The sequence below is a fragment of the Cygnus atratus genome, chromosome 3 (assembly GCF_013377495.2).
Source record: "Cygnus atratus isolate AKBS03 ecotype Queensland, Australia chromosome 3, CAtr_DNAZoo_HiC_assembly, whole genome shotgun sequence".
Classification (NCBI taxonomy): domain Eukaryota; kingdom Metazoa; phylum Chordata; class Aves; order Anseriformes; family Anatidae; genus Cygnus; species Cygnus atratus.
Genome location: NC_066364.1, coordinates 53,129,454 through 53,156,176, shown reverse-complemented (window position 1 = coordinate 53,156,176; position 26,723 = coordinate 53,129,454). Strand labels below are relative to the sequence as shown.

The 26,723-nt window shown below is 41.7% G+C and overlaps 1 protein-coding gene across 2 annotated transcripts in view; it reads left to right on the top strand.

The window, feature by feature from the left end:
* Positions 1-1,351: 1,351 nt before the first annotated feature.
* Positions 1,352-26,723, top strand: part of CEP85L (centrosomal protein 85 like) — a 146,142-nt gene continuing 120,770 nt past the window's right edge. The window contains exon 1 of one of the 2 annotated variants that reach the window (XM_050710174.1): positions 1,352-1,416. In XM_050710174.1, coding sequence (XP_050566131.1) covers positions 1,404-1,416 — 13 coding nt within the window. In that variant the 5' untranslated portion in view covers positions 1,352-1,403. Of the gene's footprint in view, positions 1,417-9,365; positions 9,413-26,723 lie in introns of those variants that run through there. The other variant, XM_035538394.2, reaches the window with a different exon arrangement.

Genomic DNA, 26,723 nt, shown 5'->3' with positions numbered 1-26,723 from the left:
AAATTATGTTTTTCCAGACACTCAGTGCTGCTCAGACTATCTGCAAATGCAATGAGGAAGCACTGGGTATGTTTAACGGGGGAAAATGTAAGGAAACCAGATGTAGTTTCACTGAAGCTAGGTAAAACTTTTCCTTCAGGGAGTCTCTGCATCCTTTTACTTGTGTTATGCAACAGAGCATTGCTAACTTGCTTGAGCTGCTGGAACAGATGTTTCCTTTTACATGTGCATCTCCAATGATTTTTCAGTCTGATATGTAGCTGCATAAGCAGGACCTCCTGCAGTCTATGTCATGGAGCTGACTCAGATTGCAAACAAATACTTTTCCGTCATCGCTAACCCTGCAAAGTCAGGCTGCAATCCTAGGGGTGTTCTGTGAGTTACTTGAGTCATGCCCAGAAACACAGATTCTGCAGGCTAGATCTGCCCGTCAGCAATCATGAACAACTGCTCTTTTCTGTAATTCTGCTGTCTTTTACAACCTCACCGTCCCTGCAAGACTGTTCAGGTGTCACAGCAGTCAGAATTTGGTTTTACAGCTATGAGGTTGTTAGCAGCATTTCATCCACTTGCGTTACTGTTTCATTGCTCTGCGACTAGCCTCTACCTTATCTAATCATCCGATGGGATTACTAACTGACTTTGACAAAAATGCAGATTTGGAAGTATAAACCTTGGTGAGGCAATCCAGTCAGAAAAGACGTGCCAAACCGCCTGCAGTATCAGATGCTATCAGAGCTTTTCCATGGGTTCACAGCCTTACATGCATATTTCTGTAAGCTGGATATTAATGGCAGCCTTCTGCATCTGTCAGATGCTAATTCGGAAACAAAAAAGAGATTGTAGTTCCTGCCTTGAAGGCTGTGGAAGCTGGCAGGGTTTCAGCTAGCAGTCTCCCTGCCACAAAACTTTGTTGCAAGAAGGTAGGAGCCGGGTCGTGGTTCACTGCGGGCAGCCTTCTGCCTCAGCCTGCTTCTCTGAATCTGTTCACCTTCATCCCTGTATGACCATGAGGCAGTAAAGGGTCGATATTGCCTTTAATAAAGACAAGGAACACGTCTCCAGATAAAATCAATAATAAATGATAAGGCATCCAGGATGCTTTTCATCTGTGGGTCTCAGAGCATTATCACTGTTCCGAGCATGGAGTAATAAAGCCTTTCGCAGACATATTTCACGTGGATCTTTGTTAAAGCAACTTCTCTCCACATGGTGTCTGTTTAAGATGTACAAGTGAAGTGCGAGAAGAAGGGGAGGCGGCTGTCAGCTGTAGCTCACCAATCCAGCGCTGGCTGCCTTTGCACTTTGCAGCCGGTGGTTTGAGCTGCAGACGCGTTGCTTACCCGTAATTACCACAATTTCCTGCTGCACTCATTTGAAAAGACAGGGTTCCTGAGGAAGTTATGAAGACGGCAAGTAAGTTGCTGCCTTAATTTCTGTGCGTATGATGAAGAGTGCTGTCCTATTTATGCCGGTTGCAGCTTGCTTACAGTGCTTCTCAGAGCGTGGTATCTGTTGGAGGGATGAGAAGGTTCATGATTCTGTATAACGTGGGTAAATTTGGGGAGTCAGCAGTCCTATCAGCGTGTTGTTCAGAGACAGCTGCACAAGGTTCAAGGCAACTCTTGAACTTACTGGTGCTGAAGCTGTGAGGAAGGTGGCTTAGATGTTCACTTGCAAGATGCTGCTGCAGGTGGGATGGTGGATAAGAAAACGTAGCCATTAGTTACTCTAGTGTGTGATTGTAAATGTTCCTTAAAGGCAGAAACTGGAAAAACAATTCCACGTGCTCAAAGCAGCATGTTTTTTTTAAATTACTGAATTATTTATGCCTTCAGACAGACTCTCCCAACTGTTGTGGAGTGTAAGCTACGGACCTCTCTTACTGCTCAGAGAAAGGGCTTTCAATAGGAAGGATATCTGTACCTTTTTGCTAACAGTCATGGCTTCCTGCCTTTGTTTGGGGAAATATGGTGGAGGGAAGCAGCAAGTTTGCTGTCTGTCTGATACACAGATAACCTGTTCAGGCGCAGAGTTACTGCACAGCTTGCAGCACAGACAGGGCTTGGTTTGACTCTGCCTGCAACGCCTGTCACAACAGCAATTGCCCCGTTACTTAGACCTCAAATGCGTACAGAGAACTAAACATAGCTCTCAAATAAGGGGATTATCCGGAGAGAATATTAGGTGCTATATTTTCTTCTGGGCTTACAGTGTGTGTGAGGAAATGTTGTGGGAAATTCTGGGTTGCTAGGCAGTTGTTTTGCTGGGAATACGGGAACTTCGCCAAAGCAGAGCAAGTCATAAAGGCTGTTCTTTTCAGGCCACAGAACAGCAGAGAGCCACAGTAGCTTCTTTGCCCCCAGTTTTCCTCAGTGTCTGAATATTTAGGAATCCATTGATGCTGCATATCACTGCTCCTTGGAGCTGATGAAATGCCTGCTGCATGTTTCCCTCCACTCACCCCAAAAGTTTTCATTGTTTAACACATTTCTGATCTTTAGTTTTTAAATTCCAGTTTACTCAAGCAAACTTCCATTATCACCTCTTGGAAGAGTGAGGTTTAAGAAATGAAGGAAAGCTGCTAACTTGAAAAGTAGAAAATGAAAAAAAAAGCCAAAATTTTTACAGTTTAGTGTGTGAAATGAGTAATAGAGAGATTAATGTATTTTGCTGTATGCTGATCAGTGACACTTTAGGTTTCTTTGTCTGCATCTTCACTTTAAAGATTCATTCTGCCTAAAGTTAAGCAAACCAGAATACAATACTCCCCTATACAGGGAGTACTGTATAGTACACTATACTTAGTATATATTTGCACTAACTTAAAACATCATTAACTGGATGTGAAGTGGCATGTGAAGGCCCAAAAAGACTCCTGTACTTTATATGAAGAACTGCAAGATGACGGCAGCCTCAGTGACAGGGACTAATTTCCATTTCTGAGTTAGAGAGAAAAGTATAGCCCGTGGGCATTACTCTGCATTTCAGTGAACTGTGCAATGCAATCTTAGGTACTTCAGTTACAGGATTAGAAATTCAACTCCAGACAGTGGGAAGCCAGAGAACTGCTCTCCAGGAGAGTCACTGATACTGTACCAACACTCTGACTCTGATTTAAAGAAGAGAAAGGGTATTTTTCAGCCCCGTTATTCAGTGTGTCCCTGTTGCCTGCCATGAGTCTGCAAAAGGTTTGGTGTCAGAGAAACTACTGCTAGAGCTGGCGCTAATGGACATCACCACAGGCACTGCCAACAGGGCCTGAAGACCAGACAAGTGTGGAGAACAGGATCTTGCTTTCTGAGTCGCCTTCCTGGTGTCTGGGACAAATCTTGATTTAAAGGGTTATTGTAGCTTAGCGTCGGCGGTGCCAACCCCTATCTCTGTCAGTGCCCAGCTTGGTGGTGGTGTGAATGGTTGCCCATGAGTGCTCAGGAGGAGGAGGAGTCTCTTGCAAGGCGGAGCTCTCACTGCTGCTGCCTACAGTGCGCAAGCTCTCCGGTTGCTTGAGAGACCAGAAGCTGGCTGGGTGTCATCTTTCGCAGTCAGTATATGCACCTTCCTCCATTTGTTTTGACGTATTTACGGTAATATTTCCCAAGGTGTGGATAGAACATGATGGCATCTTTTCGGCTCGTATTTGTTGGTTTCAATATTAGCCTGAATATTAGCTGAATACAGAGTCTTATTTTGTTCATACGCTAACTCGCTGCCTTTCTTACTGCGCTTCATAAATAAGTCAATGTACAGAATTGTATTACAGAAGCTCTGCTAAATAATAAATTATGCATTTAGTTAGCCATATGATTCTGTACTTGTCTGTCTGCCCAGTTCTCATCTAATTCACAAAATGTTTTTTTAATGATAGGGTATGTAAGTTAAGATTAGATTTTTTGTTGTACCTTTCATGAAACCCATGCCTCTTCTGAAATAAATGCTTCTGCAAAGTATTTATACAAAGTAATATTATACAGAGCAAAAATCTTTAGTTCTTTATTGTATAATGTCTCCCTGTGAAGTTTAGTTTTGCTTTTATATTATTCATTTTTTTTTGCTATGAGCTAGTGAAGTTTGGAGTTGATAAGCGGTGTTCCCCTACATCCAGGTGACTCTGTCACATACAGATTCTCTTTTTAAAGATCTTCAGAAGGCATTAGGGGAGCTCAGGGACTAGCTGTTCTGTGTCTATCATGTACTTCACATGCATGAAATCCTCTCATGTTGTCTACATGCTTCCGGAAATCAAATGGTTGTGTTATGAGGGCAGGAAATCTGTGTGCCTGTGTATTGACTGGTGGCTGTCATAGCCAGACTGCTGGTAGCTTGCAGGAGAGTTTGTCAGGAGTAAGTAGAAATGCAGAGCTAGAAACTAAGTAGTGTGTGATTGTAGCTCTTCACAAGCTTCTACTACAAAACCTATATGTGCATTACAATGTTCCAGTTAAGCAGAAAATCGTACTAAGATATTCCACCTAGAATCGACACTATCAAGATTGATTCTTCCCTGAAAAGTCACTTACTGTTTGTTTCAGTGATGGTTTTCAGCAAATCTTCTGTTGCTTCATAGTTGCATGAGCACTGAAGGCAAATGAAAATCATAGGATCATAGAATATCCCGAGTTGGAAGGGACCCGTAACTCCTGGCACCGCACAGGTCCACCCAAAAGTTTAGACCATGTGACTAAGTGCACAGTCCAGTCTCTTCTTAAATTCAGACAGGCTTGGTGCAGTGACTACTTCACTGGGGAGCCTGTTCCAGTGCGCGACCACCCTCTTGGTGAAGAACCTCTTCCTGATGTCTAGCCTAAACCTCCCCTGCGATATTAATTAAATATAAAATATTAATTAATATTAATTAATATTAAAATATTAACAGAAGATGACAGAAAGTCATCTGATAAAACTGAACTGTGGAAAGATGGTGAGCCACAAGTTTTTGGGACCAGCCTAGGGCAAAGTGCTGAGGAACATCTGCAGGCAATTAAATCAGTCCTGAAAAATTCTGCCTTGGATAGGCTAGGAAGGTACTTAAGATACCCTTGATAGTAGAAGATATCCTGGCCAGTGAAAAGGCAGAGACAGTAGGGCACTGTGAGTGGGGAAACCATCAAAAACATTGCAGAAAACTCAACAGGGAAAATGGAAATAAACCAGTCTGTTGGGAACTTTGAAATCGCACAGTTATCTTCAGATATTCAAGCTGAGAGAGATATTCAAATTAATAAGAACCAAGAAAGAAGTACTACCAGGCAGGCTTGAGATCACAGGTCTCAAGTCTTTGATGGTCTCAGGAAAATATTCAAAATCTTAAAAATTCATCCAATATTCAAAACATAGGCCTTTATATGCTGGATGATGATGAGGATAGTATCTTACTAGAGGAAGTTAGGAGTACAGGCCAGAAGTCTCAGGAAAACAAGGCCTATAGCGTAGATGGCTCTGATCAAGATGACCCAGAGGAGGAGGAGCTGGTCTGCTCAGGAAGTCACACATGCTATATAATACATGGAAATTGAATAAATAAATAAAGATTCTTAAATAAAGAAGGAGGAAAGTCAATTCTGCAGGTAGTGCCTAAGAAAGGTGAGCTGCTTAGCTGCACAAGTCACCGTAAAATGGCTGCTCAGTGAAATTAAATCCTTCTCAAAAGATTCACAATACAGAGAAATGTATCTGAGGAGCAGGTTGCTGCTCAGGACTTGGAAGCTGAGAGCTGTTTGGTCTGCATTAGTAAAGCTCTTCCTTCAGGGGCTCACAGAGCACTGTTCTGGAACCCCTGGAGGCAGGCAGGCTTGGCTCCTAAAAACATCTCGGGCGTGATGAGATCAGTGGTCTTGGTAGCAGGACGGGCTAGGCAACCGGTACGAGGTAAAACTGTCACTAGATATCTGTTATCTCCCAGCACTTTCCTAGCCTTCCTGGAGAAACTCATAAACGGAGTTACAGTGTCAGAAAGGGTCACTTGTGCAAAAACAGAGAGCGTAGGTTTGAACAGAGAATGTAACCTAGTGCATTACTTGAACTGCTTGTCTGGGTGTACAAGGCATGGCAAAAACAGTGGCCTTCTGCAAAGGGGAGGAAGAGAATTACGTGGATATTAACAAGGCAATGGCAGGGCTGATGGGCATCAACTTCTGTGTTAACGGAGCTTCATCACATACGATAGCAACTGTTTAAGGAAACCACGATGAATTGTGAAGCAGAGGAGGTCTTGTCTCAGGCAAGTTCTCTACAGAGCGAGGTGTTATTAATTTTCAGCCTGTGGTCTACAAGTCCCTGGGAATATATGGACCACGTAGTCCATGAAGGACCATGTAGAACAGCAAGTTTTGCTGTCAGTGGACTACTGAACATTTGTGAACAGGGCTGAGAGGGCAGAGGAGAGGATTAAAGAAAGGACAGAAAACATGTCATATGTTGCAATTTAGGCCCACCTTTGATAGGTGATAAATGACAGGACCATGCCTGTTAAATCTTTCAGTTCTCCACGGCTCTGTAAATAAAGTTGCTATACTAAAACAGACCTGTCATTTAGCTTGAATCTAAAATGTTGCTATTAAAGCTTTTAAAGAGAAGATATTTTCCAATGTGCATCACCAGTACCTAAATTGAGGCCGGACTACGCAGTGCCTTCATCATCCTCTCAGTTACCTCAGGCAGTGGTCATGCAGGAGGCAGAGGAATTTATCTGAAGATCATTACATATACTACTGCTGACTCTGATGGAAATATGATAGCATTATTTTTAAAGTATTTCTGGGCTGTGTGGCAGGAAGGCATTTGTTAAAAGATTCCTCTGCATTGTTTCATTAATTTGTATTGCTTAGAGTCTCCACCGTTTAATTTTTCCGAATGTTCTCTTTAGATTTATGGGCAACAGAGTGATGTCACCCCACAAGTACTCCTTGGAAGAGTTTATGCAGTGATGTCTTGTGAGGAAGAGGGATGCAGGGTGCTGTAGTCTTAGTAGACCTCACATAAGCCGAAGTCTTTTCTGAGAGGTTCTTAAAAGCGTGTCAATACAGCGTCCATAAAGGATATTGATAGGAGGAGGGTATACTGAAACAAAATGCACCGGGGACAAAAGTTTGTAAGGCAAAGATGCCGGTAGAAGCTGTAGGTAATAAGTAGGCATAACTACCTTCCTTTTAGGCTCTTCTCTTTTTTAAAGCTCTCTGCTAGCATAGGTTGACTTTTGCCCACTTTGTCCATTACCACATACGTTCTGAGCTGCTTCCTGGTTAGGAGCCCAGAACCATACTTTTCAAATGCTGATTACACATTTCTGCTCTCATTTCCTCCTCTGCACATGTCTGCATCACACAAATACCATAAAGTTGTATTCCGGTGAGTCCTCTGAGATAAAAGTAATAGGACTTACCCAAGGGAAGGGATGAAGTAGATGGCTCAGAGGACCGGAGTCTAAAGTTTTAAACAAGAAGAATTAAGAAACTGATGCTACAGGGAAGTGAAAACATTTTAGAAAATGAAAAACTGAACCTTGTTTCTCACTGCAGCTTTCAAAGAAATAATCATTTCCTTCCCCCCGTCCTCCCAGCACATACGCACATCTTTCCCTCAAAATAGAAAATTGCGATGACTACAGTACAAAGAGGGAGCCAAAGGATTTGCTAATATATATTCTACACATACCAGTGGTATCTATGTCATACAGAAAAAATGCATGGGATTTTTTTTTTCTTTTCTGTTTTTAATAGCAATAACCAACAGAGGTCAAGGCATTTCCTAAGGATTTATTGACTGTTTCGAGTTAATATCCTTCACCTTACTTACGGACCAGTATTTACTCCCATCCAGCCATTAATCTGCAGGAAACACCCTGCACTCTAGACACCATTTCCTACATAACAGCAAAGCAAATCAGTAGAAACGGTGTTTGAAGAGTGGGTAGAAGCACTGCACTCCACATAAAATGCATGTCGTGTACAAGAATAAGAACTTGGATCAAAACCCTCCTGTGCACAGGACCAGACTGATTCATGTGGGATGCAATGCTATTCTTCCTTGGACGTTCAGGGAAAAAGGTTTAGCTGTTCTGCCCCTCTTCTACACGCTAGCCTCATTGCCCACAACCAAGCTCGAGCAGGTAACATTACCTAATACAGCAGTACCTCACGGCGTTATAGCATAAGCATGGGGTCTTTTGTGTCACTGTTGACTTCTTCTGCATTTTTTCCCCTTTCTGATATCCGGTGTTACAGTGTGTTAGCGAAATGTGTCATCTTGGATGAGTGACATTTCTTCTTATTTGCCCTCTGCTCAGCCTGTGAATGAAGTTATACTTCCTTAATCTCCGAAAAATTACAGGCAGAGCCTAAGTGCAGCGTAAGAAGGATTGTCTCGGGGAGAGCACAGATGGAGTCTGACAGAACAGAACCATGGAAACTACATAAATAAAAGCAGAATTGTTTATAAATGTTTTCCTTTTTTGGGTGTGGGTGTGAGCAATTGCATTATTTGAATGCACTTTTCTCTCACGACATGTTTTTATCCTCGGCGCTGCAGTAGGTTTCTAGGGGAATAGGCAGCAGTAAGTAGGATCACCAGGTGCAGACCAGGAGGGGAGTGCAGCGCTGCTGGGGCGCCCGCAAACCCCTCGGGTAAACCTGCAGTGGGAACCAGGCCATGGGCAGAGCTCTGCCTCGCTGGGTACGCTCTCGGACAGCCCCTCTGCTAACGTAACTTGCACCCAGCGACCGAAATAGTCCTCTCACTGCTGCCAGCTCACTTTGTAGTCAGCCCATCCTGTCGCTCAAGTGGTTGCAATTGGAGCTTTCAGCACATAATTCAAAGCTTGTGTGATGCGGAGGGTGTTACAGTTTCACATAATAGATTTTTTTTAACTTGAATTTACAAAACAAAGCATTACAAGCAGTTAGGCACAATAAACTCTCTTAAAAGAGCTTTGTTCACAGTCTGAGAAGTGGCTTTATTCCTGCGGTGGCTTAAACGCTTTACAAGCACATCTTTGGATTTTATATGAACTGCCTTGCACCTTTCAAAATTACGCATGTTCAGTAATTCAGCTTCCCAAAGCTGAGACCTGGAGAGGGCAGGAGGCAAGCTGGGTGCCTGGGGCTGAGCGGGGCATGCAGGGCCAGGCAGCACAGCATGGCAGGGCGCAGCACAGCACGGCACAGCACGGCATGGCACAGCACGGCAGAGCAGAGCACCAGCACGGAGGTCACATAGCAACAGGAAGCTTCAGCAAAGGGAGTTCTCCTCAGAGCAACCACCAGCACAAGACCGGCGGCGAGAAGGTGAGCCAGAAGGAGAAGGAATGACCCTGAAGAGGATGTAAAAGTAGGAGGAGGAGGAAGGTGAGAGGTGACTGCGATTATCTGGAGAAGGAGATGATGTGGGGAAACAACAGTGAGGTTCATGAGAGAAGGTGAGCAGAAAAACTGTGAGCAAAGGGTTAGTCTACAGAAAACATAAGATATGTGCCTAGTGACAGGACCGCTGGTATGTGTGTGAATATTTCTAGCGGTTATTTCTGACAGTTTTTAATAGATATTTCTAAAGGCATAGTAGTATGATTGTACTATATTACATTAGAAGGCTTTTCTTCATCTGTACAGTGTTAAAATAAGAATAGCAGTCTGTGTTTGGATAATTTGTTTTGGAAATCTGTTTTACACATGTGAAAGAAACACTTCTCTGATGAGTGTTATTGCTAGAGAAAAGGATGGGTAATACTATATTGGTATCCTGCAACTGTGATGCGGAGAGCCCCAGCCAAGAGGTTTTACAGGCACAGAGTAGCAGAAGGGTTCTGCTTTGAAAAACATGCAGGGCAAATAAACGTGGCACAGTCTGGGAGACAACTGTAGTGCTTACCACTGTCCTTTTGCTTTTTTTTCCTCCTCCTATTCTCTGCTTTTAAATTTGGGAAGCGGCACTGATGTCTTGAGGGCCACACATACCACGTTGGGCCCTGTGGGCTCGGGCTCGCAGTGGTGTGGGCAGGGAACACCTTGCCTGGAGGCCAGGCAATGCAGAACGGTGCGGTGCGTGGAGGAGTGGAGGAGCTCTGTCTCTTGGCCCGGGGCACCCGTCTCATCCTCCTTCCACAGAGCCAGGAACTGCTGAGACGCCATGTTTCGGAGAGGCAGGAAAACTGCATATCCTGAACTAAAATCTGGGAAAAAATAGTGTTCTGAAAACTTGGAGCAACATCCTTGCAGTGTTTTCCAGGACTGTCTTGCAATATCTGTGTCTCCAGCCAGAGCAAACGGCCGCTCGGACTTTCCTCAGTTTTAACAGATGATTTCCTGGAATTTTCCATTAGATACGTCAGGAGGAAGAAGCATTTGACAAGACTTACCTCAGAGATAATTAATTTTTCTAAACTGGAAATTCCTTTATTTGTCTAATTGCAGTGATCATGGGGCAATTCTGGGGGAAATCAGGAAGCAGGCAGAAAATGGGCTGCTGTGCTGGGGCTGGGGCCAGGGCCAGGGCAGTCACTGGGCTGCAGTAGGCTCGGATGAAGCAGGAAATTGTGTGACCAAACCGGGGAGCAGGGCTTGACACCAGAACCACGGGGCAGGAGACGCAGTCTTTGTGCAGAGGGGAGTGGGGTGGAGAGTCCAAGCCTTAGTTTCTAACATAAATAAGTAACTGAAATGGAGTAAATTAGTCCTGTCATTGTAAGCATGCTGTCAGTTGAGGTAAAGAATTCCCTAATTTGTGAGTTGTTAAATGGAAGTGTTCAAAGTCCTAGTTCTTTATATCTCAACTCATCTGTGGGAGAATGGTTGCATTTCTTTTATTTCAAACCTGTCACATAGGAGGTACAGTTCTTCCATGGTGTTCAGGGCATATTTTCTGTTTTGCCATTTATGCTTCCTAAGCCCTGCTTGCTTATTGTATGTCAGGGAGCTTTTGGCTCACACCACTGGGAGCTGAGGAAGTAAATGGGAAGCCAAATGATGAGATGAGAGGCATCTTTCTTCAGTCTATTCTTTGTTCAACCCAAACTCTTGTGTTTGCAGGACTTGGAGGGCTGTTTGCAAATCCAGGCAATGAGAAGTCAGGAATGCTGCTGTGAAGGCAGCCAGTCCCTTTCCCCAAGCTATGAGAGGCAAAGCTTGGAGGCATTGTTCAGATGGAGAAGTTTTAATGGAATAAACAAAGCAGTGCCCAAAACACAGTTCCTGGTGTTGGCAATGGAAGAGACATAAAGGTCAACTTGTTGTCATTAGTCAAGGCTATAAAGGCAAAGATAATGAATTCTATGTTTAATTAGGAAATAATATGTTTGAAAAGGGGTGTTCTATGGGTTAATAGTTTCGTGGGGTGTACAAAGGCCAAAAACCAAATTAGGTAGTTGGTAAGAGTGAATGCAGAGGTGAAGGGGTAAAAACACACGTGACGTGCACAGCCTTGTAGTAGCACGATTTTAATTTGTCATAGAAAAAACTAAAAGGGTCTGAATATTATTATCAGAGCCTGTTAAGTGTCACTTGGCCACCCTATCATTAATCAAACACCACATTTTGACTTCTTTATAAACAGGCTATTTATTTCTCTATAGCCTAACAATCAGAAAAGTCTCCTTTTTTATTCAAGAGTCAGCTTGTCTTAAAAGAACATTGCTTGCAAATAATGCTAGCTCTCTAGCAGCCAGCCAGCCAGGAAAACATTCTGGTTGGTATCATACAAGGCATCATTTGCAAGCTCATGTCAGAGAAATGGGCCTTTTCACAGGGTAATGGTCCTGCTGATGCATAAATACTCCGAAATTTAAGGAAAAATATACATCAGGACAAAGGAAGCATGTTCATGTTTTCAGCAAATAACCAAATAGTTTCTACGGTAATGTATAATTGATTGCTTTTGGGGGAAGTTCTCATTTATACTGTCTCCTTCCTTCTGAATGACCTCATTGCAAATGAAGGTGAGGCCTTCTACATAGTAGCTGCTGGTGAAGCTGTGAGGGGATTGCTTTCTGTGCCAGTACAAACCATCTGCCTTCTGAATGATGCTCTGGCTAAAAAAAACCATCAAGTTATCTAGAGAAATAAAGATGCTGTAGTACTCAGGGGATGTTACCTCACCTAATCTATAGCTGTCCTTATCACACTCCTTATCTGTAGTTGGAACAACTGGAGAGAAAAGGCTTCCTGCTACCGCTGTCCCTAACAGGGTATCTGCCACCGTGTCTCCCCCTGATGTGTATGTTGGTGTATCTGCCCTGTTGGCTTCCCATCCTACTTTATATCAGTGTTGGAAATGCATGTGTGTTTGACCTAGTCCTTTTCAACAGCCTGCTCAGCTTGCCGTGGGCTTTATCATTTAACTTCACAGAAGGGACTGAGATGTGGTTTATACGGTTTTCAAATAAAAAGCATTTATAGCTACTATTTTTAGTTCTCTGTAGTTCCTTTCTTTTATTTGCCTATAATTTTACATATGATATGTGGTAATGCAGTGCATCCCAACTGCATTTTTATTCCAGTTGGTAATATGAAATACATTGCACAGAAGCAGTTTTGACGAGCTGTAGGTTAAGAGGAGGCCTAAACTTCGCAAGATAAGGTTTACAAGGTGGCTTGTTCTTCACCTGCAGGACTGCTAGTCACAGCTCTTCAGGGTGAAAATAAGAATACTGAGGGTGGGTGGGATGTCTGGGGAAGGGCCTCAGTTGCTCTGCATGGAAGAGGCATGCTGAGGCGGTATCTAAGCAGCGGGACCCAAGGTGAGGTTAAATCTGGGCACCTTTCCTGCTGTATGCCCCATGCACCTTTGGTTCTCACGACAGCAGACGTGAGGGTGTTCAGGCCATATTCCTTACGGGGGAAATGTGAGTGAAACATGCATTACAGAGTCTGCCGGCCCACTGCCAGATGAGAAATGGATGTATTCCTACCCGCTCATTCCCTTCCTCAATCCAAAGCTGCATGACAGCTCGCTGAAAGCAGACTCAGCCTTAGCAGAAGTGGAAGAAGAAAATACTTAGACATGACCTTTTAAAGTCTGTTCTTATCTTCTTATGAACTGATCTTGAACTTCACAGGGCTTTTTTGGAGGATGAATCTTGGCATTCTCTCAAATGTGTGTCAGCCTCACTGTTGTGGTGAGGACATGGATTCTTGTTCCGTGACTCTGTAAACACAGTACAGGAAATGGCAAGGTTTTATTACAATCCTACAAAGTCCTGCAAAATTTTATGGGCGTGAAACCAGAGTAGCACTGTATTAGAAAGGAGTGGTTTTGTAGGTGCTACAGTAAACAGGGCCATCCTGCTCTATTCTTACTTATATCCGGACAAAGTGCGTGCGAAACATGAATATGAAAATATGAATGCAAATATGTGAAATTCACATTTTCAAATTTTAAATTTGAAATATAAAGATTTGAAAATAAATTCAAAAATAAAGATTAAATCAGGAAACAATGGTGTAGGTACAGCAAATTGTGAATGAGTGCCATAAAACATAATTGGGTTATATTTTTTTTAAGATAGAAAGGTACATCTGTCTTGCAAAAATGTCTGGGTTCTTACACTTATTAAATACAACTAATGCTCTTCTATTTGTTTTTTCGAGGAACTACCTTTTAATGGAAGACGTCTTGTTAGTGTTACTCTAGTAGAATAATAAATAGACTAATGGAAACTTAACAAAGGCAGTAATTCCTTTTCCATGCAGACAGAGGGATTTAATAAGTTTAAAACATGTTCCATGTAGATTAGAAAATTGCAACCGATAAGTGACCCGAAAGAGAGCAGAAAATCAGAATTTACAGTACGTTTTTACGTGCATGAATCCATGGTCTTTTTTGTCTCCACTCGGTATACCCTTGTTACAAATCCTGTATGTGTTATGGTTCTCATCTTTTTGAGTGCAGAATGCCAGTTCAATTATGCTGATATCGCAACCCCTAACATCACAAGTGCTCCCAGTTGTGAATGATTTGTAGCATCAAAAATAAGCCATCAGGTTTCAGGAGCCATCTTTTGTGTTAGGAATGTTGTGCTGGGTGCTAACATCACCGAGTGAAGCTGTGAGAGGGATATATTTTCCCAGACAGAGACTACAGAGAGTGCTTTCCAGAGAGATAACGTTCGGGGTAGTGCAAAGCGATAAGATTTCTGAGATGTTTGGTTGCATTGTCTCTGGTACATGTCTAGGGCGTGGTCTAGGTTTAGATATTTTTGTTTTATTTCCATTCCTACTGTTTTTCTAAGCACATCAGATACTGCTCTGGACTAAGCTGTTATTTGACAGTCCCAAGGACAGCATACTTTTTTTGCCTGAGATCGTGGCAAGAATGTAGAATGGTTTCCTGAGAAGTGGTAGAGGCTGTATTCTTTGGGACATTTGGCAGGATTCTGGTGAAAATAGTGTTAAATAAAGAAAAAATCTGGTATTTTGCAGGGAGATGAACCATGACGTACAATAAGTTTCTTCTAGATGTACCTTTTATGATTCTTCGAGATAGAGAATGGGATCAGTAAACAAAATAATATCGTGTAGCTTATAAAAAAGAAAATCTGCCTTTTGGTCCCAGCAATATTAAAGAAGATTGAAGAAGAAAAAACTGTAGTTGTGGCCATCCTGGGTTTTTAACTGGAGCCATATAATATAGCTAGCAACATACTTATGTAACACTGTCTGAAATGCCTTTGTACTCAGAAAAGGTCATAAGTAAATGACTTTGAAGCTTAATCAGGGGAAGTACAGGACAATTTCTGTATTTCATTATAAATCCAGTTTAAACCCACTGAGGTCAGCAGAGTTACTTGGGATTTACAGTAAGCTAAGTGTGTGCAGAACGTGGCTCAATGATTTTAATTGTTCTCCACTTCCAGTATGCAGATATTGTATGTTTGTCTGCAATTTGCACTAAATAAATAAATAAATAAATAAAGAGAAGACTTGGTATGCAAAAACATAAAATAGTAGCTATAGGACAAAAAATGAAAAATCTAACATTGCTTAATATACAAGATGTTTTTTAATGTTTCCTTTCTTAAAACAGTCTTTACAAGTAGTGAATTCTTTATGTAGGGATTACAGTGACTGCTTTTTTTATGTAGGACATTTTAGAATAGGATTTACGAGGATTTACAATCTTGCTGTCTTTTGTGGTATTTATCTTCTTGATCTGTTGTATCTTCTTGTGATCTGTTGGCAAGGCCTCTGGAGAATCAGGATTTCTACAGAGAAGTCTAATTTGTTAAGTTTCTATTGGACTAGTTTAGATCCCAGAGTTTGTTGGGTCTTTCTTTTGTCACTTAGATAACGGAGAGCAATTTCACAATCCCATGTCACACAGAGGAACTGGTAGGGCCCTTTGCTTCAGAATGAAAATGTGCCTTCATGATGCTGAGGAAGCAACGGCAGCAGGAGGAAGAGATATTCAGCACGGGTGGTCCCATCTTCTGAAGCAGTTGAAAGTGGTCAAGTGAAATATTTGAACCTATAAAGCAAATCCTGCATTGCTGCATTATTGTTTAGAGGAGTTATGGGAAAGGTGAGATACTTCATCTGAGAAGAAAAATTTTAAAAAAATGAAGTAATAGAAATCACATTTGGATTTGCAAGGCTCATATGCAGGTCTGGTTCAAAACTTTCCAGAAGTGCCTGGATTTTGAACCTCGAGCCTTAAGTCAATTCACTACTAAGAAGAATGATGTAAAATGAAGAGGGAGAAGAAAAACAGAAAGCTACCGATGGAAGGTAGACATAGCCCAGCTAAACCAATGCATCTCTCCTGAGATTCCTGTATGGCTTTTTCTAGACAGAACTTAGAGAGACTTACTGGTACTGAGTAGACTGCAGACATCGTCTGCTGCTGGAGCCAGTGCACATTCTGCAGCTGGGACTCGTCTCATTGATTTGTGCACCAAAAGTGCTCTGAACCTGGCCCCGCAAGGAAAAGGTAAAATGACAGGAAGGCTTTGTTCCGCGCTCTTGTTTTGGGGAATGCACTAATCAGTGCAAAATTAAAAGGGGTGGGTTTTCCTGTTTCTGTTGTAGTGATCATTTTTACAGTGTGCAAATATGGGAGGTGCATACACCTCTGGTCATTTTTCCTGTAGAAGCACCATGGAATAAGGAAAATGATACAGCTAATTTACTTAGGAGTGTTATTTAAAGGTAAAGAGTTGAACAACACAAGTGACTGTTAAATTCATTGCCAAACACAACAGCTTTTATGGGTGCTCTAGAAAAATAATTGTAAACATGTTTGTACCACATCTCTTTTCTTAGTATGTTTTACTATCTTGCTACAGAGAAAAGATTTACTTCTATTTCCCATTTGTTCTCTAAGCTTGACGTAAGTCAATGCACAGATCAATGTTTCTGCATTTTCTTCCCAGTGCTTAAAGCAACCAACAATAAAAAATGCCCTTCATCCTGGGAAAATTTACTGTGATAATCAATTTTTGGGCCAGACTGTGTCTGGTTTGGAGGACAACGTGCAGCTGCATTTTCTCAGGAGGAAAGGACACTGTGCCTGGGCACTTCCTGGCCCCTGGGGGCTGTATCTCCCTTCAGAAAGCCTGCTGCTTTCTCCGAGGGTAAATCTTGTGCCTCTTTTGGCTAGACACCTTACTCCTTCAGAGCGGCCCTCTGCCAGTTGGCAGGATCAGTGCTTGCATGTTTTCTGGCAGGACTTTCAGGCAGAAAACTGCTCGATGCACCGGAATCGAGGCCTACCGCAGCAATACGTCCGTTTTGCTCAGAGTTTGGCAGAGCAGCAGGCAGAGAGGCAGCCTGGCTCAGAGGTGACTTCAGACACAGCCTGGCTTACCGCCCGCTGCCTGGGGTGCTGCCAGCCCGCCCCAGCTCCTTGGGGTCCGTGGGGGCCTGGGGGAGGCCTCGGGGCCAGGGACTTTGCCAGGAAAGGCCCTGGGGAACCAGGCTTCCTGGGACACAAGGTGCAAGTTAGTTGTTTGGAGACCCAGGTAGCTGCCTATCTCAGCCAAGAACTAGCCCACATCTAAGCTGTGCTTGATTTATTCCTCCCATGAAAAAAAGTCATTGTTTTCCCACTGACTCTGGGCACTAATAACTCCAGTCTAAGAATGGGAGTGTGATATTCATACCTCTCTTCTCTAAATTTAGTCTAGTCCTGTGCATGCAATGCTTTCTATCAGGTGCTTGATAACCAGTCATGAATTACCCAGTGGTTTGTTGATTTGGGGTGTATGATCCCTCTGGTAAAGCAAGCCAAAACAATTTGTTTTACAAGTTTTTGAACAGCTGGAGGTGGAGTGTCATTAGAGATGTATTCAGCATTGTGAAATCTGTATTCAAACTGAAATGGGCAGATAAATTTTTAAAAATCATTTCATTTTCCTAGGCTTAACACTGTTCTGGCAATGCTGTTTGTGGAAATCAGTTAACATTTCATGTCAATGCCTGAAAGAAAGAGATTTGTTGATTTCGGTTCTTTGCTTAATTGCAAGAATGTCAGTCTAAATAGTACATTAATTTTACTGAAACCAAAAATCATAAAACCATCAGACACTTGGGTCCTGTCTGCATGTTCTGGTGGCATGGTTGGGTATAGTGTGAAGCAAATGAACTGGCCAGCTGGTTTACATCAAATGGCTTCATGATTCCATACAGGATTGTAAACTGGGCCTAACTGGCTCTATTGCTTATGCTTGGTAGATCACTTGGTGTAATTTTCTCTGATGGATCTCTGCCCTCACTGTAGTGTCCTGGAGCGCTGCACTGCAGATGCCTATTCATGCTGCACTTGATGGAGAGCTAAGTGAATAGGGGCACACTACCCAAAAAAGCAATTTCTAATGGCTTTGCGTTAATATTCCTTTCTGTCCTTTTGGAGAGTTCTAGGGGTAAAAATATCATTTAGTCTGGAATCTGTTACCTATTAAGTAGTTGTTACCTTACAGGCACGTCAGTGTTGATGTAAGGTACTGTGATGCAATGCATTTTGCAAAATAATGTCATCTCGCTACTGGAAATCGGACTAAGATAATATACATCACCCTTTGTAGACCAGTGGCTATGTGTCAATGGCAACATCTTTTGTTCAGTGACCTGGAACCTGATTTGTAAATGCATTTGTCTGGTTTTATGTTCGTGTGCATCCTTTGTGTTTTTAGTATACTAGTGCTCATGCGAACATATTTCATGAAGCAAGCACCTTGATTAGATTTGGGCTTCTTTAAATATTTCGCTTTATCTATCCTAAGTTGCTTCTTCCAGATAACTTCATTTTATTGCTTGTCCAGTATAAAAAACTTGCCAAGTGCCTCACACTCCAGTGCTGTGACACCAAATTACTACAGCTTAACTCTCCCACAGAAACATTTGTGTGCAGTTGTATTTTTATGCACGTTTTAAAATTTGATTGTGTTCTAAATACACTGTTGAGTGACAACTAGAATTGATTTAGTAAAGATGTAATGGAAAAATACAGGTGCTGGAAGTAACATTTATAATGGCTGGTACTGCAAAAAGAGCAAAACTCAGAGTGCCACCTTAGCTGACTGGTTGCATTCTCCATTTTTCAATATATAAACATGAAGAAAATAAGGAAATGCAGGGCATAAATGCCTGACAGATCTTCTAGGCAGCAGCTTTCAATTTGATTTCATGAAGAGTGATATGCAAATGATCATTACACAATGATTTTCAGTGAGAAGAGTGTCACCCTCATTGCACAGTGAAGGCTACAAAGATTACAACAACCACCTTGTGCCTTGGCCAATTTCTCTCTTCTTTTGGCTTGAAAGAGGTACAAGTTCTAGATTAGAAATCTAATTCATTACATGATTTTGTGAGTTTTCTGTGATTTGTGTTCTATGGCTCATTCATGTTCTGTGTATCACCACAAGATTATCAATAGAGCCATTTCAAGAAAAAGAGCTGTAGACCCCTACGCACTTGTCAGATGGTGATGGAGCCTGTGGCAGGCAGAGATAGGAGTTGGCTCCAGTCCCCCCGCAGTGCCAGGCTGCAAGCACAGGGGCTGGGCACACACACAGCATTTTGGATGTGAAGTGGTCTGTGAATTACATTCAAAATGGTTGTTGTATGGTGCTTCAGCTGCGAAAGGGTTCTCTGTCTCTAGAGAGGGCACTGATAAAGAGAGAGCTTTTTTTTTTTTTTCCTGGTGAGGTCTGTAAGTGATATAAATACTGGTAAAATAATAAGTGATTCAAGGAATATATTAACTGCTCAGTCTAATAAGAATTACTTGGTGATTTGGTCACAATAAATACCATTCATTTTATTCCAGTGGTGTACAATTTAACATAACTGGAAAAAATATCCTGGTTAGACCTATAGGTTGGGATACTACATCTTAAAAAATTAAGACTAAGACTCTAAGAAAGATTATGAAGTCTTTGTAGTACAGAGAATACTTTCAGTGTATGTTTCCAGCTCAGTTTTCAATCAGTAAAAGAGGCTAACACAAGTTTTAGTTGCACAGAAGGGGCAGTTCTCATGGCATCGGATACACTGGGTGCACTGACAGTGTCTGGGCAACAAGAAACGTGTGAGTACAGGAGGCAGGTTAAAGAAGGGCCAAAGATATGTCCAAGAGCTGGAAATCAGGCCTTGCAATGTTCAGCTTCAGGTATTCAATGCTATTGGTTAACAGTGGTTGAATGGATTTGGCTCTCTACTGTGTACAAATGCATCCATAGCAGAAATATACCTGACAAGAGGAGTCATTTCACGTGGTCCATTGCCTGGAAGCTGTTGTTAAACAAATCCAACATTGAAATAAGAGGCATTTCCTAGCAAAGAGGGTAATTAAACACCAGAACAACTTATTAAGAAGGGTGGTAAATGCACAATTACTTAGATTTGTCAAGACAAGGCTAGACCTCTGTTAAGAACAGAAACAATGATTCAGTTTGAGCCTTTTTAGTTTCCTATACCTATAATCATCTTTTCTGGCCTTGAAATCTTTGAATCTAAATTTCCTTGTCCAGCCCTTTCTGTAACAGGCCATGAGGAAAGCAGGGCTGCTTGCACCTTAGCCACTTAGTACAACGTATACAGTTTGGAATAAAATCTTAGTTAACTGATAATTAACTGATCATATCTTGGGCTTTGGCCAGCCATATGCTAGTGTCAGGAAGGATTTATTTTCTCCACCCACGCACAGGCGATTGGTTATACCCCTGATGGATTCTTCTTCATCTTCCAGTCTTGAGCCGCAGACACGATCCTAGACAGAGAGGGCTGCTGCTCCGGGCTGGCTCTGGGATGTGCCTTCCTCAGGCGCTTGCTTGTGGGTCTTGCTGACACTCCCCAAATCAAATCCATATGCAACAGTTTGAGAACTTGGGTAGGAATTATTTCTGAGGCCAGATTAAGAGGGATCATGGGGTTTTTCAGCCTCTTATGTAGCATAAGGCATGCCTGGGATATCTTACAGCACTTGAGATCACCCCTGTGCCTAACCAATTCAGTGCCTTTGACTCAGTTGTTACTGGTGTCAGGGTTTCTCCTGCTCAGTTTGTAGGGTGCACAACTCAGTCTTTTGAGGACTGAGAAATTTGAGTGTAAGAGAAACCCAGAAACTATCTGGATGCAATTTTATGTCCTGCAGAATGGAAGAACTGAAACTAGAGAAATGGATAATGATTCTTGCATTTAACCTTCACAAAAAACATTGTTATTGATCAACTAGTGTAATGATGACCATCCCGTAATACCTTAGTTACTTAACCGAGTTCTTATATGGACAAAATGATAAAAGCAGAAACAAAACCAATGTATCCTTTTTTCTAAAGCTTTTTTCCGTGGTCTGAGCCAAGAGGTAAGTCTCGCTGATGAATGTAAACACGTTAGAGCTGCGCCTGCGCAAAGAGCCTGTGTTGACTCCTTGGGATCCAATCAGACATAAAACCCGGACACTACTCTCAAGTGAGGTTACAAAAAGTTGGGGAAGCTCTGGTCTGGTTGATGCTCTGCTTTCTAGATTGTAGACTCTGCCTTCCTTCCTTCTGCAGACTACAAATCTTCATCTCCACACAAATCCCTCAGAGCTGTTAGATTTTTCCTTACAACCTGAAAACAAGCATCCAACTTGCTCTCCTGTATGGAAAATTGTGTGTTTCCCAAATCAATCCCAGCTGGCTTGCTGGGACTTCCTTTGCTGTCAGGAAGTTTTTAATTGGCATGCACTGAAAATCTGGGGCCTGTCACACTCAGTGCCCATACTCAGTTTTAGCCCCTTTTTTTGTTGTTGTTTTCAGCAAGAGCTGAGAACACTGACATTCACCCAGCGTGTTTCCTCTGTACTGAATTCCTCTACGTTGAATGACTAACAAGAGACCAAGGAACACTGTGAAGATATCTTTTCATTGCTTGTGCTCAGCTTTTCCATTCATTGCCAAGACCCAGCATCCATTTCCAGCAGTAAATGTCATGCACACAATAGCTCTGCTGTCGGTGTGAAAACCTAGCTTAACTGGAAGAGGAGGCATAAAAGATCAGATCACATCCTCTGTGTGCAAAACTGTACGATCCAGAACAAGTCTCATACAGGCAGTTCAAAATAGATTAATTAGACAGCGTTGTATCCTAAGGCTTCATTGTCTGCCCCCATCAAATGTATTTTTTTTATTTGAACTGTCTTAACATGTCTAGGCACTAAAAGTGATTATGGTCCTTACTTGACCAAAAGAAGGCAGCATTTGAAAGAAGATTTCCAGACTAGAGACTTGACTACATGTAAGTCTTCACGTGAGTGAACCGTGGTTGGGCGAACACAAGGACATAGTGGGGCTGCTCGTCCTTACCCGTCTTGGAGCAGACAATATTCCAGATGCCACGTTTAAGCAAGGTGGCTGTGGCTTTATCTCACCATTTGCATGCGAGGGGCTGCAAATGAAGATCGTACAGGACAACAGAAAGTAGAGCCAGCCAAGTCCCAGTGCAAGGCAGTGTTGAAAAGCAAACACTAGAGAAAGTGTTTGAGGTCAGTCACTGAACCAGGAGTGGGACGCAGAGCAAAGTCTGAATCTTCTGCCTTGTAGTTTGACCTTCACTGCATAGTACGCAAACTGGCTTAAAAACTCTGTAAATGCCTTAGTGCAGAAGTGAATCATGCATGAGAATATTTCTCCAGCTTTATATAGTCTGATTTGAAAAATAATATAGCATGTAATGAATAAATGATATGCCCTGGCATTTGGTGGTGTTTGTGAGATATAAGTCTATTTCTAGTGCAGTGTAGGCTTAAATAGCCGAGTGGTGTTTATAGGAGATAGGCTGCTGCATTCCTTTACAGTTTGCTAATATGCACTAGTCTACTGAACTGAGCCAGCCCTGCACTGGATAAACACATGGGACTCTGTTCATCTATAGGATGATGTGAATAAACCATTGTGCCTTCACGGGAGATCTGTGCATGCATCATGTCTTAAACTGTGAAAAAAAGAAAACAGAATTTAACCTAATTGACTGTGTTCATTGGATACAGTCCCAGGCTCTGTATATGCCTTAGTTTACCAGCTTGTAGCTTGGAATAAAAATAATCTATAGCTGGAAGATCTTTGTGATGGACACTAAAATTCCATCAAGATGGTTGTGAAGTTTACTTTAGTCTTGTAAAACTCTTCAGGATCTTTGTTTTAAATGTGCTTAAACCAGAAATGCTATCTACTATGAGTTTATTTTGCTGCTGTTCAATGCTTTCAATGTTGCATCATCACATTAAGAGATACATAAACGAAGCCATGACATTTTGACTGGATTATTGTAGAAGACGTTGTTCTGTACAGTTCTTCAGCTGGAGAACAGAAGCATCGGTTCTCTTTGTATTGGCAAGTATATTAGAGAGATAGAGATACATAGCTGTGTAGTGCCACCACAAAGTAGAATAGGAAAGGAAAAAATCATTTTTTATGGCTGGATTGACATTCAGTCAGTGGAAAAAAAATAAAGCTAAGACAATAGGGCAAATGTTCATGATTGTTCCTCTTCAAGATAATTTTGACTTGTTACGAAGTGACTCTAAATCCAAATTTACAGTGGTTGTCTTTCTCTGCAGTCACCTGAAAACAATGTCTGAACTTCTCTAGATGCAGCATTAGAAGTATCAGACTTTATTCAGAATCCTGCCTTCGGTCTCCAAAAAGTCAAATCCCATCCAGCTTAGAAAGGTGCTGAGCCAAAGTCCCTGATCCTTTCTTGGATCTTGCTTGGGTAGCAGCTAAGTGAAAAGCTTCATCCAGTTCTGCTCATGCAGCTCCCTCTTATCTCGTTCCCACTCTTTTACTGAGAACCATTTTAGCTGAGATTATGGCTGTGATCAGTTAATTAAGCCAATGTGGAACAGTTTAGACAGAAGCATGCAGAGAGCCAAGGCATGATTTTCACTTGTAGAATCTAGATCTTTAGAAGGAAAACATAAACATGCGGAACTATCTAGCCACTTGGAAATAAATAGTATATATGGTGCTTGAATGCTGTTTAACTCCAGAGGGGGTCTCTGTGACTGGAACTGCAAAGCTCTGGAAGTGGCTTCCTAATGGGAACAAGGACAGGTCACGAACGAGGTAACTAAAGTAGCTGCTTGAATGGTTATATTAATGCCCAGAAGGAAATGTCCATTACTTTTTTTTTTTTCCGGGGCTTTCTATTGTATCTTTCTCATTTAACAACAATCCCTGTATACAAGGAAGGGCATTTTGGGGGAGGGAAATAATTCTTTCAGCAACGTCCTTTTGCTTTCAGACTAGCTGAGATTGTTTTCGTCTTTCTTAGAAACCCTGATGAGCCAGTGAGCAGCGTCGGCTGCTTGGTTGGAATTTCTCTTTGTGTGTTTACTGTGACCAAAAAGGTCTCAGCTCGTAAGCAAACTGCAAAGCATTGAGCAAGGATGCGTTTTGAAAGACAAGAACAGCTGAGCGTTTCTGGAGGCTGTGCAGTTTGCTGATTATTGTGGTCTCCAGGCTGATTTTGCTTACAGTTACATGTGTGGGATTTGTCTGCATATCCAGTGTTATAAATTATTCCAAACAGGAATCAGTATAATGCTGCTCCACAAACTACCCTTTCTCTCTATCCAAAATAAAAGAATTTTTCTCCAAATCTGCATGTTGTCAGAGATGTCTATTCATGCTTTCTCCTTTCCTTCCTTTCTCTTCCTTCCCTCCTTGCTCTTTTTTCTTTTTCCTTTTCCTTTTCCTTTTCCTTTTCCTTTTCCTTTTCCTTTTCCTTTTCCTTTTCCTTTCCCTTTCCCTTTCCCTTTCCCTTTCCCTTTCCCTTTCCCTTTCCCTTTCCCTTTCCCTTTCCCTTTTTCTCTTTCTTTTCCTTTCCTTTTTCTCTTTCTCTTTCTTTTTCTTTCTTTTTTTTCTTTTTCTTTTTCTTTTTCTTTTTCTTTTTCTTTTTCTTTTTCTTTTTCTTTTTCTTTTTCTTTTTCTTTTTCTTTTTCTTTTTCTTTTTCTTTTTCTTTCTTTTTCTTTTTCTTTTTTCTTTCTTTTTCTTTCTTTTTCTTTTTCTTTTCCTTTTCCTTTTCCTTTTCCTTTTCTTTTTCCTTTTTTTCTCCTCTTCCTCTTCCTCTCTTTTTTTTTCTTTCTTTTTCTTGTTCTACTTCTTTCTTTCTGTCTTTCACTTCCATTTTCTGTTTCTTTCTGTTTCTTTCTGAAGTGACGACATTCTTTTGGAGGGAACAAATAACCTTTATGCTTTGTTTATTGCTTTCTGAAACATTTTGTATGAAGAGAGCTCATGATGCGTATCTTGGAGGTGGTCCCTCTGACCCCCGTGAGCCTAGCAGTTTTCCTGGTTTTGGAACAGGATTGGGCCCCTCACATGGATTTCAGTACTGACTGCCCAGACTGCCTGAAAGCAAGCAAGAAGAGAAAGACTGATCAATCTACTTGTTTATTTGCCTAAAGCTTTTACCTCAGAAAAGCTTGCTCAGTTTCTGAACTGTTGACTTCATGAAGAGACCACGAAAACTCAAGAAACTGATGCTAACAATCGTCTAAAAAGGCATTACTTGATAGTACTCGTATATGTTTCTTTGTAGCATCCAGAAAATTATATTTGACTGTTGCTATTTGGTAAGAACCAGCAGTGCACGTCCTGCTGTTTGAGAGGCAAATGAAAATTCAGGGCCTCCTACCAGGAGCCTGTTTCTTATTTCTGAAAAGCTAACTATGCTTTAATTGTGGTTTAGAAGTTAATGTTATTTCAGAATTGTCTTCTTAATTCCCATAACTCCTATTCTGCAGATGTGGAAAATCACCCTCTTTGCTATCTTGCCCGTGCCTCTCTTTGTTACAATCTGCTAAGGGTCCAAAATCTCTTATGAACTGACTACGAATTTCAACTTGCTTTTCTTTTTCTGGGGAATAGGGTAGGGGGAACCAAAGCAGAAAACAACCCATCTGTACTGCTACTGAACAACTTACCCTGCTGTAATAAAGAACTCCTTTCAGCATTATCAGCCAGGACTTCTGTTTAGGTCAGCCAAGAGGAATTGTAATTTCTTGGGTACATCTTCTACCCTTCTCTTCTTCCCAAGGGAAAACATAGTGTTCGTGAGGGAAGTTGATACTCTGCCGGGCAAGAAAAACACGTGGCATTTGAAAAATTAAAGCTGTCCTAGCCTCTTTTCTAATGTAACCGTTCTTTCTCTATTAGCCAACTGTGTATACCTAGCATGAAAGTGTTCAGAACATAGTATTTAAAAGTGTTATGAAAACAGTCATTTTCTAAAAAGTGCTTTTGTTGTAAATTTTACCCATTCTTCACTACTTTTTCTGACAGCTATGCACAGCATAGTTAGTAATTGGATTGGTTTTGTGCTCCCTGTAAATATTTAAAAGTGTTTAGTTTAAATGATAGACTTGAAACCGGTCAGTAATAACGGCATCACTGTTAGAACACAGTACATTTTTAACAAAAACTCAGCTTACTAAACCATGAATAAACAATTCTACAGGTCATAAGTACCTTTAGCAAAGCCCACAGGCAGGACTTATAACTGAAGGGCCCTGAGCTCTCTCCCCAGCTCCATGTGGGCTGTTGTGTGCCCGGCCTTTATGGTCTTTGAAATGGATGCAGCTGTACTCATTCAGCTCATTTGGAAATGGTGTCTGAAAGCGCAGGACAGAATGAAAGAGCATGAAGGCCTGGACAGATGAATATTTTTTACCTGCTCTGTGAAATCCTCAGCACACACATGTACACACACGCACGTGTACACACACAAACACACTTCTTATCACAAACATCTCTTATGAAGCATTAGCTGGTTTCTTCGCAGGTACTAGTAACCCACTAAATGAGTTGGCTTTTTATTTGCTGTAGCTGAAAAGGACTGAAGCGATTGGCAGTGCCTGCATCGAAGACAAAATATGACAAAAGGATTCGTGCTGTGCTTAAAGATCTGGAGCAGACCTGCATCACACTCATTTCCCACCCAAAAGTGCTACTGTCCGACACTGTGACTTGTTTATAGGGACAGTTCTCTCTTTTCTGTGCTGAGACCTAAGCTGAATCAAGTCTGCCACTCTTCTGTTAAAACTAATAGTGTGACTGACTGTCAAATAACAGGAAATTATATGGAGCGAGTTTTGTACTTAAAAATAGAAACGACGAGGGAGGGGGAAGAGCACATTCAGAAATCTGGCTTTTTATTCTTTGCCAAACAGTCCCGCTCTCAGGCAGATTTTGCAAAAAGCTCACACCATATGGGAAGATGAGAGCTTGGGAAAACCTGACCCTGAGTTCCTT